Source organism: Aethalodelphis obliquidens, unplaced genomic scaffold (assembly GCF_003676395.1).
Source record: "Aethalodelphis obliquidens isolate GAN/ISIS:26980383/991018 unplaced genomic scaffold, ASM367639v1 scaffold42, whole genome shotgun sequence".
NCBI classification, from domain to species: Eukaryota; Metazoa; Chordata; class Mammalia; order Artiodactyla; family Delphinidae; genus Aethalodelphis; species Aethalodelphis obliquidens.
In genome coordinates, this window is record NW_020837986.1 from 4,570,537 (window position 1) to 4,590,923 (window position 20,387).

The following is a 20,387-nucleotide window of genomic DNA, read 5'->3' on the forward strand; positions in this document are numbered from 1 at the left end:
CTCTCAGCAGCATCTGACCCTTTGTTCCTCGAAACCTTGACATTCTTCAGGGTTTAGACCTTGGTCTCTCCCTCTGCTCTGTCCCGACTCTCTCCTGTGTGCTCCTTAGCTACTCCTGGGGCTTAGAAATGGGACTCTCTTCCCAGCTTTTGCTTTTGCCTACTTGGTAAACCGTGGCATGTGGGTGGGTGGGTGCTGGGTGCACAGACGCTAGAATCAAGAGGGCCTCTCTACTTACCACATGAGCTAACTAAAGACAGGGCAGGTAAGCTTTTCTTCTGGCAAGAACCAGATAATCCATTAAAATGAAGAGTCCTGGCCTCCAAGATAATGGGAAGGGGGAGAATCCGGGCTGTCAGTCATGATTCAGCAAAGGGCTTTGGACATCTCGTGGCCTAACAGGAATTGAGGGCCAGAAGAGACTTTGTCCTTGAGCCCACTCTTATTTAGTCCATTGCCCAGTTTTACAGATGAGGAAACAGACCCAAAGGAGTGGAGTGAATGCCCTGAAGTCCCCCGGCCACGATCCCTGACTCCTGTCTCTCGTTCTCGTGGTCACGGTACCCCTACTCAAGACTGTGCCCCAGGGACTCAGGCCCAGGGAGCAGCTACTGTGGACAAAATGTCCAGCCCAGGATTTAAGAATTCAGAGGCACATTCCAGCCTGTTCTAGAACATGTCCCCCCCACTGGAGACAGATTCCCTTGATTGTGAGTCTAATTCGAATTGGGACAGGGGACAGGAGAGCAATTTCTTCATGAAACTCCTGCTAGGAGCGAAGCTCTGTGCCAGGCACTGTTGTGCACTATGCATTACTTCACTTTACCTCACAGCAGTTGTACAAGGCGATGTTCCTGGTAATCATTCAGAGGGCCTGGCTTTGCATCCTAGCTCCATCCCTTACTGACAGCTGACCTTGGGCAATTTTCTTAGCCCCCCTGTGCTTCTGATTCCTCATCTGTAAAATGGGGCTAATAATAATGTCTACTTCATCAGGGTATGATGATAAGTAATAATTCAGGTAATCCGTGTAAAGTATTTGTGGAACACTCAGCAAGGAGAGCTGGACGCTGCAAGCAGTTAGTAAGTGTTAACGATCGTTATTCCTAGGAAGCTGAGGCTCAGAGAGGTTTCAGTACTTTCTGGAAGCTTCTCAGCTACAGCGTTAGAACGAAGCAATGCATCCGTTTGCCTCCAAACCCTGTTGCACTAAATCAGCATTTCCCTAAGTGGGTTCCACGGGATGCTCGTCTGCATGATGCTTAGCGAACAGGGGGTTCCATGGTTAAATACGTTTGGGAAATGCTGTGTACTCGTTGCCCCTTTCGGAGAGTCGAAAAGCACATTAGCGTTAGCACGTGAACGAGCCGAGCAGTCCTGTAGCGACGTGGCCTATTTAACTTTGTTTAATCCAGCATTTCCCAAACTCATTTGACCACAAAACCTTTTTTTGTTTGTTTTTGTTTCTTGTTTTTTACCTAACACCTGTCAGCACCCAGCGGGACACACTGTGGGAAATGCCACTCTAAGCCGCTCGGCGTCCCCCGGAATGGTAATACTTTTGTTCTTTTACGGGGAAAGCGATCTCTTTTTCCTCCTGCGGCATGTGACTCAGAACCAGGTGTGGGAGTGGCTTGTTCATGGCCTCTGCACCCACCCCCGGGGCAGAGAGCAGTTGCAAACGTCTTCCTTTTGAGCCCAGCACCTTCCTTCCTTTTCCCAGCCACGAGCCTTTCTCCTTCCAGCCCCCTCGTAATATTAATGACCCTCTCCCCGCCATGTCTGCTTCCACCTCCTCACTATTCCCACCTTTTATTCTCATCTCTGCTCTGCTGATACTACTCAGCTGCCCCAGCCTATCGCAGAAAAAGAGGACTCAGCCAAAGGTAGAAAACTGGCCACGTGACCTTGGCCAAGTCACCAAACCTCCCGACTTGAGTACGATGTTCATCTGTACAGTGGGGAGATCACCACCTGCCTATCTCACCCAGATCTAGTTGATCTCTTAGTGTGGGAATGGATTTGAAAAGTACCAGGAGCTCTGCCAAAGAAGGTACCACCGTTATCCCCCGCGGCTCCAGTTCCTCTAGGAGTGAGCTGGTCCCTGTGTATTTTACCCTCCCCGGCCAGCTGAGAATGCCTTGACTGAAAGTCCACCAAGGTCGCCCTTGAGTTTATTCGGACGGGAAGCCAGATGAGATGGCCACACACGCTCAGCCGCCCACTCACTCGTACCGTCCCTGTCCTTGCCCGCAGGTGAAGTGTGTGCGATACTGGCCGGATGACATGGAGGTCTACGGAGACATTAAAGTCACCCTGATCGAAACAGAGCCCCTGGCGGAGTATATCATCCGCACCTTCACAGTCCAGAAGGTAAGCTTCCCTGCCCTCCAGGCACGCCGGCTTGTTTGTTCATCCAGGACATGGCAGCGACCAAGGGGCTGCTCTGTACCCACCCTGCACCAATGAGAGATCAGCAATCAGCTTGGACGTGGACCCTGCTCCAAAGGACCCCGCGTCTAGCAGGAGGGACAAATAGAATTCGCCAGACAAATAGCATAATGACATATGGTAATAAAAGCCACAGAGGAAACATGCCAAGCTGGGGAGACAGAAATCCACGGGAGGATGGCGTGATCAGAGAGGACCTCCAGGAGGAGGAGGCATTTAAGCAGACAGTGAAGGATGAGAAAGAGCCAGCCAAGGGAAGAGCAGGAGGAATATTATCCCAGGAAGAGGGAAAGAACCATGCAGAGTCTGGAGGGGAAAGAAGATCTTGACATGTTCTAGGCCTGTGGTTCTCAGCTGGGGGTGACTGTCCCACAGGGACATTTACCAGTGTCTGGAGACAGTTGTCAAAACCATAGCTGCCATTTTCTAAAAGTAACATCATTAATGAACCAAGTGGCCACAGGCCTGAGGATGCAAAAACACCAGGGACTTCGGTGCTCTGAGCACTGTGCCCTTGGGGATTGACAGGTCCTTGTGAGTGCCAAAGCAGGCACATGCATGGTGCCCTTCCTGCATGCACGGTGCTGGCAGGACACACTGTTTGCTCCCAACACTGCGCCCTCCAACCCCTGGGCTCCTAAAGGCCCGTATCTGCAGACTCAGATGAAGAGCCAGGAGGGAAGGACGCCCCTCAGCTACAAGGTACATTGCTGTGATCTTAGGCTGGGTTCCTTAGAAGCAGAGCCTGAGACAAGGTTTCCCTTATACGTGGTGTATCAAGGGAGCGCTCCCAGAGAAACTTGTAAGTCAGCAAGAGAAGCTGGAGAGGAAAGAGGAAGGGGCAGGCCAAGTTCAGAGTCTCGGGCAAGGTCTAGCCTAGGCCTGACCCATGGGGGCCTCTGGAGCGTAAACACACCGCAGAGGTGCCCGCTTGCTGTACTCAGTCCACTGACTGGCTGCGGACCAGCCGCTGCGGGGTAACCTCCAGGGTGGGCTCCTGTCGGCTGAGAGCACGTCTCCAGAAAAGGGGGCACGTGTGAGTCACTAGCAGCCAGCGCTCCTGCAGCTGAGGCCTGGAACGCAGCGCCACAAACACCAGCCTCAGCTCCCATACTTGGTGGCTGGTGCTGGGCGTGAGCTGGGTGACTGGGGACCAGACTCTGAGCCAAGGGGAGGCCTTGGGGAACTGCAGCCCACCCAGTGTGTTGAGGAGTCGTCGTCGTTGCTCAGGCTGTCTTTTTGTCTTTCTTTCAATCACCAGGGAAGCTGTTACCCATAGGAAGACACCCTTCAAGGTCTCCACGGGCCTCGGAGGATTAACTCAACTTAGCCAGCCTCTCCACGGGTGCTCAGCAAACACTGCCTGGGTTATCAGCTCAGAATCAGTTCCTGGGGACCCACAAATAATAAACAGGAAGCGTTGTCTGTCCCTTGAAGAGAACACAGTCCCACCAGGAAGAGAGGACCCTTGATAAACAGTTGCAGTGCAGGTGGTGTGGGCTTGAACGAGGGCTTCAGGGGCTGAGCTGATTTGGAGGGTGGGGTGAAAAACTCTGAGTATTCTCGAAGCTGTTTTAACTTCTACTTCAGTTCTTCTGTCAGCGCTTTAACCCCAGCCTTTGTTCACTCCTGCCCAGACCCTGCAGCTGCCTCCTGACGGGGCTTCTGTCTCTAGTCTTGCCCACAGTCTTAGTTTAGGTTTCTAGGAAGCAGAGCCTGAGGTAGGGATTTGGGTGCCCTTGATGATGTGTTGAGGAAGAACCCAGGGGAGAAGGGGGGTGAGGGAGGCAGTACAGGGCGGGGAAGGAGCTGAGCAAGGATGTGGCCTGGTCCCACAGGGAGATCTGGGGCATGAGTTACACCACAGAGTTGGGCCCATCTTGAGGCAAAGGGTTCTCTGGCACATCCATGATAGTAACCCATTATCCTGGTTTGCCCAGGACCACCCTGGCTTTAGCACTGAAAATCCCATGTCCTGGGAAACCCCTCAGCCCTGGGCAAACTGACAAAATCGGTTGGTCGCTGAATGCCAGCTGCCCATCCCCCACTCCCAAAGGAGGTGGTTCCTGTTCGGCTGAGAGCAACTTTCTGAAGGGGTAATTTTTAGCTGTCCACAGCCAAGGTCAGGGTAGCTGGGGATGGGTGCACTGGCCCAGGAAAGGGGACCTGGCGCCCTCTACACAGCCCACCAGCACCACCCCGCAAATCCTTCCTCCACGTAGCGGCTAGTGTGATCCTTCCAAGACGCCCATCTGGTGATGCGTTTCCTCTTCTGTGCAACTATCTGGGCAGCCTCCCTATAGCTCCCCGATGACTCTGGGATAAAACCCAAAGGCCTTAAAGTGGGATACAAAACCTTGCAGCACTCAGTACCCGCCCAGCCTCCCCCCCACCACCCCGCCCCCGCCCCACCCCATCCCGCTGTTGTCATTGCCTGTCTTCCACTCTTCTCTGGAATTGCCCTGGGCTGTTTGTGATTCTTTTCACGTACTCTGCTAAGTCCTGTCCCCAGGCCTTTGCCCCAACTGCCTCTCTGCCTAGGAATCCCTCCATCCTTCCACTGGGTAATACTTAGCCTCAGTGTATCATACGATTAGGAGGACAGACTGTGGAGCCAGACAGCTAGGCTTTAGACTGTAACTTTACAGCTTACTAGTTGTGTGACCTTGGGCATGTTCCTTAGCCTTGCTTAGCCTCACTTTCCTCATCCCTAAAATGGAGATGATAATATGAGGATTGATGTGGGATTAAATTAATTAATACATTGAAGAAATCAGAAGAGTGACAGGCACATAGTCGATGCTTAATAAACGTTAGCTATTATTTTCATTATTAATATGTTTCAAGACTCAGGTCAGGCATCCCCTCCTTCAGGAAGCCTTCTCTGATTTCTCCTCTCCCTAATGGGATTAGCTGACACTCCTTTATGCACTTTAATGGAATTAAAGGTCCACTTAGGGGCCTGCCTCCCCCACTGGACCATGAGCTGTTCCAGGGACAGGGACTTGGCCTTTATTTCCACCTTCCTAGTGCCTAGCACAAGGCTAGGCACAGGTAACCCTCGGTGAATATCTTTTAACTGAAAAAATGAACCATCGAACACTCTTCCTATTCAGCGCCTCTAGTATCTGCAGGAGATTGCTAGGTAGAGAAAGGTAGGTAGGGGCAGTGCATAAGCAAAGGCTCAGAGGCATAACCTGACCATAGACCAGTCAAGAACTGCCATTTGGCCTGGAGCATGTCTGTGTGAAGGGTGGGGGGAGGGGAAGGGGAACGATGGGAGCTCCAGGCCCCACCACCCCCGTCAGTCAGAGAAGCTCTGCTTTTGTTTGTTTCATATTTTATCATTCTAAATGAGAATCTAATTAACGAAGAAGTCTGCCTTTTTAATTTTGAAAGTCCTGAAGAGTATCATAGACCAGACTGGAGAACTGAAGGACACCAGTCCTCAATCAGTGAAAGGCCTTGTATTCCCCTGGAAACAACTCGAACTTGAAGTTGAAGTCTAACATTTTTCTGAATCTGTTCTGCTGAAAAACACTTATCAAAAGAGGGTCCCCTGCGCAAACAGTGTGAATGTTATAAGCCCCCTTGGGAATTCAGCGTGTATGTTAGCACAGTAAAGGCTCTGAGAAGTCCTGCAGTAGAACCATCAGTTTCACTTTATTTACTTCCGAAGTTCCCAGATGTAAGAGATGCAGAATCACTCTGCGCAGCAACACCTATTAACCCTTTGAGGGCCTTGCCCTCCCTGACAGCAGGGAAGCTGGACCCTAAGTGCTCATGGCCTCGTGGCTCCCCATGGGTGCTGGGCAGGGTGGCTGGGGGCAGCAGCTGGAGGAACAGAGGGCCGTTCTCTCCTCAGAAAGGCTACCATGAGATCCGGGAGCTCCGCCTCTTCCACTTCACCAGCTGGCCCGACCACGGCGTCCCCTGCTATGCCACCGGCCTCCTCGGCTTTGTCCGCCAGGTCAAGTTCCTCAATCCCCCAGAAGCTGGGCCCATAGTGGTCCACTGCAGGTAAGTGAAAGGCTCCGCCCTAAACAAGGAGGCCTTTGCAGCTCTGCACTCTTGGTGAGGGGGTACTCTCTTGTCCAGTGGCCTTTATTCTTTGCCTGTGTCCCCTCTTCCCAGCCCTTTCTGATGAGACCAGGGTCCTAAGTCTAACAACAATAATACTAATAGTAGCAGTAGCAGTTGTTATTATTGCTGTTGCCCTGAAACAGTAAAGACCCTGAGGACGTGGGCTTGGCACTGACAGCGTCTGCTACACATGCACTTCACCTGCATTACTTCATTTACTTCTCACCCAACCTTGAGAGGTGGCCATTATTGTCATTCCCATTTTACAGATGAGAAAACCGAGGCGCTAAGAAGGTAGATACTGTGCTCGGGTCACACAGGTGTGAAATGGCAGAGCCAGGATATTTAACATGATTTTCTCCAGACGCTCGCCCTTGGCGTGGCGGCAGGGTGCCCCCGCGGAAGTGTGCTTCTCTTCATTTCTCTTATTTTAAAAATCAATTGCTGGCCTGCGGGGTCCTTTGTAGAGAGTAAATGGACAGTGTCGGGTTTTAGCTTATTATGGAGAAGGGATATTTTCAGCTCTGACCCAGAAAGTCACATTGGGAGTGATGAGCACATCCTGGAATCCTCCTAAACGGAGATGAAGTATCATGTCAAGGGCATTAGGAATTGGAGGAGGGTGGATGTCCAGATCTGAAGGCCAACTAGCATGCTCGCTTCCTCCCCTGCCAGCGCCTCTCTTTTCCAGTGTGACCTTGGGCCTGGTCCATCTTTTCAGACCCCGCATGCTCTTAACTGCAGGTTATCTCTGCCCTGGCAGTGTCCACGTCAGGCAAGGTCTTGAGCCAAGTCAAGGAGAGACACCATAAGCTGTAGGTGTCTCAGAGCCACCCCTTTCTCACACAGCACCCATCTACCTTCGCCACAACAGCGAGGTGTGAACTAGAAAGCCCATTTCACGGATGAGTCCATTGAAGATTAGGAGGCCATACGGATCGCCCCGTGGGCTCTCTAAGCATTCCGCACATAGTCTCTGCTTTACATCTCATGACAATTCGAGGACAATAAAATGTTCACCCCAAGTCCCATATCCCAGAGAGCAGCCAGAGCAGGGGTAAGGAAGAAAGGGAGATAATGGCAAGCATTTATCAGGCCCTCCTAGCATGACGCCCCTGTGTCTGTGTCTCCATACCAAGTCACCCTGACACACCTGAGCGGAGTGGTGCCCCCTCCTGAGGCTGTCCTGAAGATTAAGTGGGTTGGCCAACATATACTAGGTACCTAAGAGAATTCCAGACATATAGTAAGCACTTAAAAATATCATATACTGTTCTCTGCCTCTCGATGCTGTCCCTCTCCCCAGACTGTTAATCCTTCAGGACAGGAACCATGTCTGACTTATCTTCACATCCCCACTCCCGAGCCCAGCATCTAGTGCTCAATAAACATCTGGTGACTACAGGTAGCAAACATTTATAATAGATGGCCACGTAACCAGGCACAGGGCTAAGCAATTGATGCGCATTGTGCTTTTTCAGCATAATTTCATGCAATTCACGTGTACTGTGCTATTAATGCTATTATCATCAGCCTCATTTTATGGAAGAGGGTATTGAAACCCAGAGAGATTGAGTCATTCACCCAAGGTCACACAGCTAGTCAGTGGTCGAGCCAGGGTTTGATCCCAGGGGTCTGACCCCAAATGGCGTGTGCTTAATTGCTCTGTGAGGCTGAAATAAACGGATCAATCCTCCCAAGAACCCTGTAGGGAAGAGTGTCATGTGTGAGAAAACTGAGGCTCACAGACGCCAGGCAGCTTGTCCACTAGTGGTGGATCCAAGATTCAAAATCAAGTCGGGCTGCTGCTTTCTCCTAAAACAGGTCGAGGATGAGACTTGGGAGAAGACGTGGACGAGTGGCTCTTTGGGTTCCCTCCTAGACCCTGAGGCCCAGCCTGATTGGGGGTCCCTTCTGGGGGTTTTGGTTTGGGGGGAGGCATTCTGGGGCAAGTACAAGGCAGATTTTACTCAATTCAAACCATGAAATTTTACCAAGATCAAAGACTTGCCAGATGATGGAGGATGGATTTCCAAGGGTTTACTCTCCAGACCATTGTGGGTGTCGGTTGGTCCACCGCCTGTCCTCCTTGGATTTATGGTCATTCAACATTGCTTTCTTTCCTGGTCCATCGCCCTTCCTCTTTTCGTTTCCTTTTATTTTCGCATTGTCAAGCAAAGACACTTGTTTCCGTGAGGGAAATGAAAACGCAGTGGAGATGGGCCTCCTGGCAGTCTGGCCTTCACTTCCAAAACTATATGCATTTAAAGCAAATGCCCTATTTGTCTCTCGTTCGGTGCTATGATTTTGGAACCCATTGATCTGGGAAGGTCTGGCCATGGCCCATGGGGTCTCATTGAGTTCTTTTGCTATTTTGTACTTGGCCTGAGATTTTCTGAAAGGAAGCCACCAGTGGTCAGAGTCGAGTATGTATCAGGGGCCTTGATTCTGGAGCCGGGTCTCAGGACCGTCGGCTGCTCTGGTTTACTGATGCTGCTGCCTCATGATCCTGGAAAAGCAGGTGCACGTGGAGACAAACCCAAGGCTTTGGACATGGTGCTCAGGACTCACTCTCTGTGAGCCGTTGGGACAGCTCAGAGGACCTGGTTTCTGCCGTCTCAGTTACCTCCTCTGATCTCTCTTGTCTCTCCCTCCTTGCTTCCATCCATCAACCCATTCACTGAAGAAGACAGAAGGAAGGGAGAGATGGAGGGAGGGAAGTGGGGTGGGGAAGACACGTTTCTAGGCATTTCCAGGGTGCCTGGCATATGTAGGTGGATTCTCTTTACCCATCAGATGAGCAAACTGCATGCATCCGTGTTGTCTAAGCGTACATTATCTTATTAAGAGAGGAAGTGTAGGAGCACAAGCTCTGGAGCCAGACTGCCTGGGGGAAAGTCCCAGCTCCACCACTTGCCAGCTGTGTGACCTTGGGCAAGGTCAGCACTCTGTGCCTCCGTTTTCTCACTGTGTAATAGGGTGAGAAACTTCCTAATAACCTCATAAGAGAATGAACAGGTAACACTGCAGAAGCAGTTAGAACAATGTCTGGAACGTTGTCACAGCTAAATAAGTGTTTGTTAAATGAGTACAACAAAAATAAGCCAGTCCTGATAAAATAGCCCCCAAAGGCAAGCATTACTCTCCCATTTTACAAAAGAGAAGACTGAGGTTCTAAGTTTAGTCACTAGCTTAGGATCTCCTGGCAGGACTGGGGTTCAGACCTCTGCAGTGTACTGCCTCTCTGCAGGGTCCTCAGGGACAGGGCTGAATGGGAGGGGCCTCCCCAGGGCTGCTCCCACCCCAAGGTCCCTAACATGGACCACCGTCCTCTCTTCCAGTGCTGGTGCCGGGAGGACTGGCTGCTTCATCGCCATCGACACCATGCTTGACATGGCCGAGAATGAAGGCGTGGTGGACATCTTCAACTGCGTGCGTGAGCTCCGGGCCCAGAGGGTCAACCTGGTGCAGACGGAGGTGAGTCCTGGGGTGTCAGTTGGCCAAGGAGGAGCATGGTGGGACAGAAAGGCCCACGGGTGGAGGCCTCCTACAGAAAGAGGCCTGGGCGTGGGAGAAATGGGAGGGAATGGATACATGGCTTGCTATGGTGAGATCATCGTAGAAGCTAGGATGCCCCTGCCAACCCTGAGGTCCCCCAGTGCAAGGCCTCCTACCAGGGAGGAACGTGGTGCTGTGTGCCCCATCTCTGAGGGCATCTAAGCAGCAACTGAATGGCAACTTTCAGGTATTCTTTGAATGGTGTCCTTGCCTTGGGTGAAGGAGAAGAGAGAGATAGGGAAGGATTGGCATTGATTGAATGCCTGCTGTGTGCCAAGCATCGCTTCAGGCACTGCAGGAATGGCTTACTCAGTGAAGTCACTGAGTTCCTGAGCTAGGCGCAGGGGATTCCAGGAGAGAGAACTCATCACTCCTGGCCTCAAGTGAGGAGCAGACCTCCAGGCACTGCTCTGTCCAGTTGGAGAGCCCAAGATCCGAGGGACATGGGAGGGGTTCATCTTTATTCTTGAGTACCTACTATGTGCCAGGCGTCACTCCAGGTCTTTTGTATTCAGGGTATTGTTTCTACTCCTTACAACAACCCTATGGGGGAGCTCCTGCTAGTGCCCCCATTTTATAGGTGAGGAAACTGAGAAATGGTGTCCCCAAAGCCTCATATAGCCAGACAGTGGTAGAACTTGGGTCCATGTGACCCCACGTCCCACGTGCTTTCCCCTGAACCACACTGTCTCACAAGGAAACCTTTTCTGCCTCTCCTACGCCTGGAAGCCATGGTTTGCTACTCCTATAACGAGCCCATCTTCTGGTTCTAGTGAGGCTGTAGGTGCCCGGGCAGCGGAGCTGGGGCAGATAAAGAGCTGTATCCATCATCAGCCCTGCAAAGAGATACCACCCAAGGCTTTGGGCCTGGCCAGTCACTGCGGGCTCTGCAGGCAGTTCCCTCACTTACAGGCTCACACACCTGGGACCCTGCTCCAGGCTCCAAGCCAACTCCCACAGGCCGGTCTGCAGGCTTCTTGGTGAGGCTGCTACAGCTGAGAGGCTGCCTTGTCTGTTCCTGGGCTCATGCATGTGGAAGGCAGGCTCACTGCCTGGCGTTATGCACATCGTGGTCCTTGCTCTCTGGTGGGGGAGATAGGCGTTCAAATAGATCACCACAATGCCTCTAGATAAACATTTTATATAAAGAGATGGGCCAAGTTCTGCAGGAGAATAGTCGCTCAACAGACGTTTGTTAATGAGTGACTGGAACAGCAACAACTCCTGCCTGGTGGATTTGGAGAAGACTCTCCCAAGGGAATGAGACATTGAAGGCGTAGAGAAGGGGGGGATGGTGTCCAGGACGAGAGCGGCAAAGAGCTGGGATGGCGGAGGGGGTGATGCACGCTTCAGGAGCAGAGCCTGAGACAAGGAGTCGAGGGCAAGTGGTTTCCTTGGTTGGAACAAATGGCTGTGTCCCAAGACACACTGGTTGGCAAGTGGGGAAATGAGAGAGGGGACGGAAGGAAGTCAAGCCTGTCGACACTGTGAAAGTATTTTACAGGCTGTTTGACACAGTGGACGGCTGGAGCCCAGTCCTGCCGGGGGAGCTCTGAGATGGTGTGGAGTGTCTTCCAGATTTCCCACCGGAGAGAGGGAACGTAGGCATTTATCCCCAGGTCTCCATCTGGCATTGCTTGAGGCCTCCTTCCCACGGCATTAACTCTTTGGCCCTGCTGGGGATGAAGGCCCTAAGCCTGAATCTCAGGGATTTGCAGTAAGCAGCCTTCAGCAGTGAAAGGCGAAAGCTGACGGGCCATGGGCAGGACACCACGGGCACCTGCTACCACATGTCCAGGAGTTTCTAATTTTTATCAGTGACTCTGCTGTTCAGTCTTACATAGGGAGCAAAACTCAGCACAGCTCAGACAGTCACCCAGAAACACGGCAACTCGGCCCTTCGGGTTATAGGATAGAAAGCAGTGATTCTGCAACATGAATCATGCCCATCCTTCACAGCCACAGGCTGAAATGTGGACAAGAAACTCCCGGCCACCCTTCTTACCCAGCACCCCGTTCCCTCTCGCCTCGGCTCTGCAGGAGCAGTATGTGTTTGTGCACGACGCCATCCTGGAAGCGTGTCTCTGCGGCAACACGGCCATCCCGGTATGCGAGTTCCGCTCTCTCTACTACAATATCAGCAGGCTGGACCCCCAGACCAACTCCAGCCAAATCAAAGACGAATTTCAGGTACGAGCACATCCCAGGCTTCATGACCCAGCCAACTTCAGTGCCACTGAGCCACTGAGCACAGCCCTGGGGCTTTCCTTGCAAGAATGGCTATGTATATATCCTTCCAGTGTCTGCAGCTCCAGACGGCTGAGAAGGAATTCCAGAACAGAAAATGCACACCACGAGCAACTGCTCACCAATCAGTGACTGCTGACACTTGTTTTTTTTAACTATGAATATGTTTTGGAACCGAGGTCTTATTTAATTCTAGTCCAGGTTGTATGTGGAGACAAGTTTATAGACACAGGTGTGAATTTCAAGCGCCTCGATCCCTGCAGGGACTCAGGTCTTCTCAATATTTCTGTACAATTGGAGTGTGTCCTAGATCCTCACAATTCAAGGTGGGGTCTCAAGACCAGCAGCGTTGGCTTCACCTGGGAGCTTGTTAGATGTGCAGAATCTTGGGTCCCACCGGACCTGCTGAATGAGAGCCTGTGATTTAACAGTATCTCCGGGTGATTTAAATGCACATTAAACTCCGAGAAGCATCACCTGAGGGCACAGCTCAGGCAGAACAGATCTGCCCCCTTGGAGCCCATGTAGCCGGAATGGTGGCAGCTTTGGTCTGGAGGCCTGGACTTGAATCACTGAGTAAGGCAAAACCAGAGTCCAGCCCACTGTCCTGAGGTCAGTGCCAGGGTCCTATTTTGGGCAACAGGAGCTGTGAACAGGCAGGAGGAAGCAAAGAAGTTTCAGGACCAGAAAGGCCAGTGCAGGTCCATGGTTCCACGGGCAGATACCCCAGCCAGGTCAGTGGCTTAATCCTCCTTCAAACAAATAGACTTTATTGATTCGGAGTAGAGACCAAGGGCTGAATGGGGGAAGGATGGAGGACACGGACCCCTGGTGGTTGCACGTAGCATCTAGTCTGTTGGCTGGGGCAGTTCAGCTCTAGCCCCACACTTGCAAGACTTACTCTGCAGAACACAAGCCCTGAATTTTTCAGACAAACTGGAGCTTGCTCTCTGGGGGTCTCTCACTCATCCTGGGCGTCTCATCTTCCATTCTCAAACAGCTTTCTCTCCGAGAGGCATGCTGGTAAAATCATTTCTTTCATTCCGTGGCACTTAAGTGATATTTAAAAGTCATTAGGGATTCCCTGCCCCCACTCCCCACCTTATGACCTCCTGGCTGGCCCACCATTTCATGCAGGATGGCTGAGAGGAGTAACTCAGCTCAGATGATTGGCAGGTGTTCAGAGCCTGTGTCTAAGCCCGCATGAGTGTGTGCCGTCCCTGCAGCCTTGGCCCTGTGGTGGTGTCCCACAGCCCCTGGCAGAGGCTCTCAGCCCCCAGGGCCTGGAGCAGCCAGCAGGAGATGATAGAACGTCACCACGGAAGAGAACAGTCCTGGGAAAAGGACTGGAGGGACAGGCTTGGAGGATGAAGGGAGAGTGAACATTGCTGCCTCCTCTGTTCAGGGCAACCATCTAAGCAGTACCTGCCTATCTGCCCTTGACCCCATAGACCCTCAACATCGTGACTCCTCGCGTCCGGCCTGAGGACTGCAGCATCGGTCTCCTGCCACGGAACCATGATAAGAATCGGAGCATGGATGTCCTGCCTCTGGACCGCTGCCTGCCCTTCCTCATCTCGGTGGATGGAGAATCGAGCAACTACATCAATGCGGCACTGATGGATGTAAGCGGAGCCCCCTGGCTGGCATTCCAGGGAAAAGCTTCTTCCCAAGGGGGAGGTGGCTGGAGCCCAGGGCCTTGACATCCCCCTGCCCAAGCCAGCCTCTCCTTCTGATCTTTTTGGCCCACAAGACCTTTCTCCCCCTGAAGGCTCTGATCCAGACCCATATACAAGCTGTGCTTTTAGCCCTTTTGCTCCCATAAAGGTCTGAAAGAATAAACCAAAAGCTTAAAGTGGGTCCCCTGACACCACAGTGAGGCTACAGGCCTGACCAGTCCCCCTTCCTGCTATGTACAGAGCTGACTCTCAGCCTTAAGTTCAGTTCAGAAAACATTCTACATGCCAGCCCCGTTCCTACTGTTCTCTTAGGGGCACCGTCTCCTGCTTTCTCAGCATCAAGTCCAAGAATCGCACACCTCCCTTGACCTGGTTTGGGATTAGGGGGTCATGTTCCTACCCCAGGGGGTCCATGCTCCTGACTTGTATGCTTCTTCCCCGGGTCCTCCAGCTACTGCCAGGTATCATCCCTCCACTTCCAGGATGTGAGATGTTTGCAGCTGGAAGGAACCGTGCATCATCCAGTCTCATCCATGCACTTCCCAGCAAAGGAAACTGAGGCCAGAGAAAGAGACTCACTCAGAGATACCCCGAGAGCTAGTGACTTACTCTAGAATTTATTCCTTGAGCCTCCCCTCAGTTCACTTGATTCAGTAAGATGCAGACATCTTTCCTCCCAAGACTCGGGACCAAGAACACCATTGCTTGACTGGGGAAGAGCCCTTCCAGGTCCCTCTCCCCACCTATACCTGAAGGTCAAGTCCATCCAGCCCACATGAACCTCCCATCTTACCTGGAACAAGAAGGAACATGGGGTACTGTCCGCTGGGGTCAAGGCCAACTACCTCTCTGACCACTAATCCTAAGTGTTTGTTAGAGGCAGAGGGGTGACAGGAAATCAGTGCCTATCTCAGCTTTGTGGGCGCCTGCGCTGGCCTCTGCCCACAGGGTGCCCAAGTCCTCCATGGAAACCCTGGCTCTGGGTCCAGAAGCAGGGAGTCTTGTCCTGGTCAGATCAAATAGCTGGATGTGGAGGGAAGACTGCAGGCTTTAGCTTGGAGTCTTCCAACGTCAATGTGTGCACGTATGCATGCGTGTGTATATGTGTGCATGCGTGCGTGCACACACACGTGTGTGGTGAGAGATGGGGCCTGGGGTTGCACCCACACTTCCAAGTTCCTTCCAGCGTTGTCTCCCCCTTGTCCCAACTCCCCCTCCTTTCCTTCCTCATCCAAGGATCAAACACGCTCCTGGCCTCTGCTTAGTATATTAGATGCTGCCTGGAGTCAGATGCCTTCTGCCAAGCTCTGATGCTGACTGTATTCTCTTTGTCCACAGGGCATTTCTCCTGTGAGCCATCACTGGGGTCTTTGCCTTTCTTATTTTTTTAAAAAAAAAAAAAAGTCCTTATCTGTATTCCAGCTCGGTTTGGGCATTATCTGGTAACCATGGCAGCTTTGCTGCTAGCAGAAAAATATGAAGTCCTCTGGGTTAATTTTTAATGTTTCCCTTGGTAAAGGATGATGTTATCCATGAAATGGATTGCCAGCTGATCCCTGAAACCCGGCAGGAGCACAGATCTCGAACATATTTTCAGATAAGGCTTTGTCAGGTATGCTGGCCTAATAGAGCATTTATCACAGAGACAGGGAAAATGGAAAGAAAACTAACATTCACTGAGTGTTGGGCAGCATGTCAGATCCTGAACATAGACTATCTCATTCTGCATTTGGATATGATTATTCCCGTTTTCTGGATGAGGTACTGAGGGTCAGAGAATTTCCATGACTGTCTCCAGGTCAACGCTCTCAGAAAGGGTGGAGCCAGGGTCTGAACCCCAAGTCTTTTGATTCTTAAAGCCTAGATTTTTTTCCATGTCTGGAAATGTCTGCAGACCAGCTTCTGCCACTAGAGTCTGGCTTTTGGGGGAACTCAACATTCTGTTCTAGATTCTTCCTCTGACCATTCCACTGGCAGGAGAAGACCCTTCGAAGGGGTGCATCTGTGGCATCCACGGTTGCAAGGCATTTTCTTTGCCATCAGGACACCGAGAAATAAGAGCAATGGCAGGTGCTTTAGGTATTCTATTTGGCAGAGTCTTTTGCCAGAGACTTTTCCTGGTTTGAATGGGCAAACTCTTCTTCCCTCCCCATCCTTCTGCTGCCCTGTGACTCCACCGGAAACAGGCATGAACAATCACTCAAGAAAACTTGTGAGAATATGAGTCATTTCTCAGGTTTTACAAACCACTGATGAAGCGGAGATGCTCCCCAGTCTTTCCAAATACCTTCTCACAGGTACTGTAATAAATAGCGCCCAGCTGAAGCTTCAGATGTGGTCCAGACTCACACAGGCCATTTGCTCTGGGCCTCAGCTCCCCACCTGTAACGTGGGACTGAGTTTATTCAGTTGTTTGCTGGACCTGTACTGGGCGTCTAGTGTGCCGGCCATGATGCTAGTGCCAAGGACGAAGAACCGAGTCAGGGATGGTCCCGACCTGCCAGCGGGCTCACAGCTGGGTTCCTCCTTGCTGCACTTTCCACGTGCATATCTTTTCAGTCTGTACCACAGCCATCCCTTTGGAGTTATGAATCCCATCTTCCAGTTGAGAACCTGAGATTTGGAGAGATCTAATAACTTTCCAGTGCTCAGCACTGATTTTAAAAAAGTCACTCTATAAATGAGCTTGAATGAATGAATGAATGAATGAATGATTGGGGGGATAGATGGATGGATGGATGGATGGATGACTTATAACGTACAACTGGCAAAGCTGGGTTTGAACCCAGGTCTGCCTGACTCTAAAACCTGAGCACCTTCACTGCCCCATTGGCTCACAGGACACAGTGCCCACCTTCTGCCAGACCAGCTCAGCCCGCATTCCAGCCTTGGGGCAGGAGTGAAGCGCTTGCACTATGAGCCCCTCCAGGAGGCTCTCTGCCTCGGGCTGAGCCAACCCCTCCTCCATCATTGTGGGCACAGGGACACAAAATATCCCTTTTATCCCAAGAGGTGCCTTGGCTGGCAGAGCAGCAAATCTGCATCCGGGATCTTCCATTTCATATTGTAATGAGGACTGTTTGCTGAGCTCCAAGTCATAAATAATTTATTGGATAATCCCCATCCGAGTGACACCTTGCTAATGAAATGTCTTAGTCTGGAGGAGAATGAGTTCATTATGAGAAGGTCCCCTTTGCCACCAGGGCACCCTGAGATAAGAACGGGCAGTTGCTTTGTGTAATCTATTTGGCAGACCCAGGGGGCCTCTGGCAGCCAACTCCTCATCATCAGAACGTCGCTGGTGGGTGTATACTTCATGAAGCCCGTGTCGTTCTTTTGTCAGAGCCACAAGCAGCCTGCCGCGTTCGTGGTCACACAACACCCTCTACCCAACACCGTGGCGGACTTCTGGAGGCTGGTGTTCGATTATAACTGCTCCTCTGTGGTGATGCTGAATGAGCTGGACACTGCCCAGGTAGGAGGAGGCCTGGCCCAGGCCTAAGTGCTCAGGTGTGTTCGAGCAGCCGTGCCCAAGAGTTGGAGGGACAGCCCTCTGCTGCCGCTGCCCAACCCAGCTGCCCTCTGGTGGGCACTGTCTGCCAGTGAGCATCAAGCCAAGCCCATTCAGCTTCCAGCTGAGGCCAGGGAGTCCCGTGCCAGGCCCTGCCACTCCCCCACCCCCATCCCTCCCAGGTCCAGCAATGACTCCCCCTGTCTATGAGCTTCATCCTGCCCCCTCACTGCCCAGGACCAGAGTCTGCTGCTCCATCCCCCGGACACTGGTTAGGGTATCGCTCCTAATCATGCAGAGCTCACAGGGAAGGCTCCTCCCCCAGCGCTGAGCATCTCCAGCCGTGCAGCACAGCCTGATACCCGGCCACGCTCAGCCACCCTCCCCGCTCCGTGATGCAGCCAGACTAACAGAGCCTGGGGCTTGAACCACTGACCCTTTGCCCGCTGATCACCCCGCCGAGGAGGCCATGCCTTAGCTCCTCTGCCTGTGACATTTCCAAGCATCAGGTGCCTACAGCACATCGGTCAGCCACGGGACACGTGTCATGGGGCAGCTTCTGGGGCTCACACCCCCGTGGCAGGGCAGCTGTTCCTGGGTGGAGGCGGTGATGATGGCCTTGTAGGGTTTTGGAAAGCCATCCCATCACTGTCTCGAAGGAAACCCAGAGTAACTCAGAGGATTCCCTTGTGAGCACTGGCCTTGGGCAGGCCTTGTGTGGGAAGAAGAAAAATGGGTCTGAGCTGTAGCCTCAGCCCTCCAGGAGCTCACGCTCCTGCTACAGAGACAGATGAGCAAATTGTCCCCACCTCGTGTGGCAGCACTATAATAGAGGTCAGCCGCGAAGTGCTGTGTTGGCCGGGAACGGAGAGAAATTACTTCTGCCCAGAGGGTGAGGGAAGACTTCAGAAAGGTGACTTTGGCCCGGAAGAAGGCAGCAGAGATCTGGCGTCTGGGGGATGAAGTTGCTGGGTAAGTCTCTCCAGGCAGAGGGAACAGCAGGGGCAAAGGCCCGCGGGGGTCACTGTGTCGGCTCATCTGCAGGACAGCTTCGGTGGCAGTGGGGCTGGGGGGATGTCAGGAGGAGAAGAGGGTGGTGATGCTGGACGATACAGCCGGGCCAGCTTGCAGAGGGCCGCCCGTGCCGGGCTAAGGGGTTTGGGTCTTGGCCCGCAGTATGGTAAATATCAGACTTTACTCTTGGAAGCAACAGAATCCTTTCTGGGAATGAAAGCTTTCGTGCAAGCCCAGCCTTTGAAACAGTGAAGCAGGAGGTGGGGTCGGGAGCTCCACCCACGCTAGTCTTTGGGCTCCTCCTGGTGCCCCTTCCTGGGAGAGTCAGCCGCTCTGGGCACTTTGGCAGAACCCCTGGTGTTCTAGGAGCACAGGTAGAAAGCCCTTGCTGTGCAGGGAGGAGAGACACCGCGGAGCTGAAGTGGGGGTGTGGCAGAGTCAGAACTCCTGATAGGAAACGGTCTGGTGAAGAATCTGGAAACAGGAGAGAGTGGAGGTCCGCAGGTTTAGGGAGCAGTTGGATGTGGGAGGTGAATGAGAAGTCACGGATGGTGACAGGGGTTCTCGTGTGGACAGTCAGGCATCTGGGATGCGACTGGCCAAGGTGGGGAAGGCAGGCGAGGAGTGTGAGAGGCAGCAGGAGGTTTGGGAAGGCAAGGAGAGGAGCAGGTCACAGCTGACCCCTGAACAAAGCGCGAGTCAGGGGCGCCAGGCATCCATGCAGTCAGACGTTCGCTTATAATCCGTAGTCGGCCCTCCACGTACGGGGCGCCTCTGTGTACAAGGCTATTCCGTATTCGCCGTTACTCCGTATCCGCGGTTCCCCCATATCCGCGATTCTGTGTCCCACGGATTCAACCAACCGCAGATCCTGTAGTACTATATTATTTACTATCGAAAAAAATCTGCATATAAATGGACCCGCACAGTTGAGACCCGTGTTGTTCAAGGGTCAACAGGTAGTAGGGCAGGGGTCCCCAACCCTGTGGCCACGGACCCCTGCTAGGGACCAGGCCGCACAGCAGGAGGTGAGTGGCGGGCGGGTCAGCGAGCAAAGCTTCGTCTGCTGCCCCCCATCGCTCCCCATCCCCCCCCCCCGCCCCCCTCACCCCCTCCACCCCCCCCCCCCCCCCCCCCCGGGTCCCTGGAAAAACTGTCTTCCACAAAACCGGCCCCTGGTGCTGAAAAGGTTGGAGACCACTGTAGTAGGGGACAAAATTGAGCGCAACTGGGGATGTGCATGTAAGAGTCGTTCAGGAGAGCGTCTGTTCATTCATTCAGTCCACATTTGTGTAGTAGCCGCTGTTTGCCAGAAGCTGTTCTAGGGTGCTTGGAAATGCATCAGTTAACATGACAGAGAAAGCAAAACAGCAAACTCCCATCTTTCATGCAACTTCTATTCTCAAGCAGGAGAGAAATAAACAGCAAACACTTTGTAACGGACTTAATTATATGTTAAAGGTGACAAGCGTATGGAAAAAGAAAAATAAGAGGGCAGGGCAGGAAGGCTGGTTTGGGGCACGGGCTGCGCCTGTAATCGAGTGATGAAGGTGGGCTTCATTGAGAAGGTCATATCTGAACGCAGATTTGGAGGAGGTGCAAGAATGCACCACGTGGGCTTCCCTGGTGGCGCAGTGGTTGACAGCCCACCTGCCGATGCAGGGGACACGGGTTTGTGCCCCAGTCCGGGAAGATCCCACATGCTTCGGAGCGGCTGGGCCCGTGAGCCATGGCCGCTGAGCTTGTGCATCTGGAGCCTGTGCTCCGCAACAGGAGAGGCCACAACAGTGAGAGGCCCGCGTACCGCAAAAAAAAAAAAAAAGAATGCACCAAGTGACCATGTC

The 20,387-nt window shown here is 52.6% G+C and overlaps 1 protein-coding gene across 1 annotated transcript in view; it reads left to right on the plus strand.

Moving 5' to 3' along the window:
• PTPRT (protein tyrosine phosphatase receptor type T) overlaps positions 1–20,387 on the plus strand; it is a 1,082,400-nt gene that overhangs the window by 1,033,429 nt on the left and 28,584 nt on the right. Inside the window, exons 22-27 of the mRNA XM_027078280.1 lie at positions 2,257–2,373; positions 6,317–6,471; positions 9,876–10,011; positions 12,133–12,282; positions 13,791–13,964; positions 17,362–17,493. Coding sequence (XP_026934081.1) covers positions 2,257–2,373; positions 6,317–6,471; positions 9,876–10,011; positions 12,133–12,282; positions 13,791–13,964; positions 17,362–17,493 — 864 coding nt within the window. The remainder of the gene's footprint in view (positions 1–2,256; positions 2,374–6,316; positions 6,472–9,875; positions 10,012–12,132; positions 12,283–13,790; positions 13,965–17,361; positions 17,494–20,387) is intronic.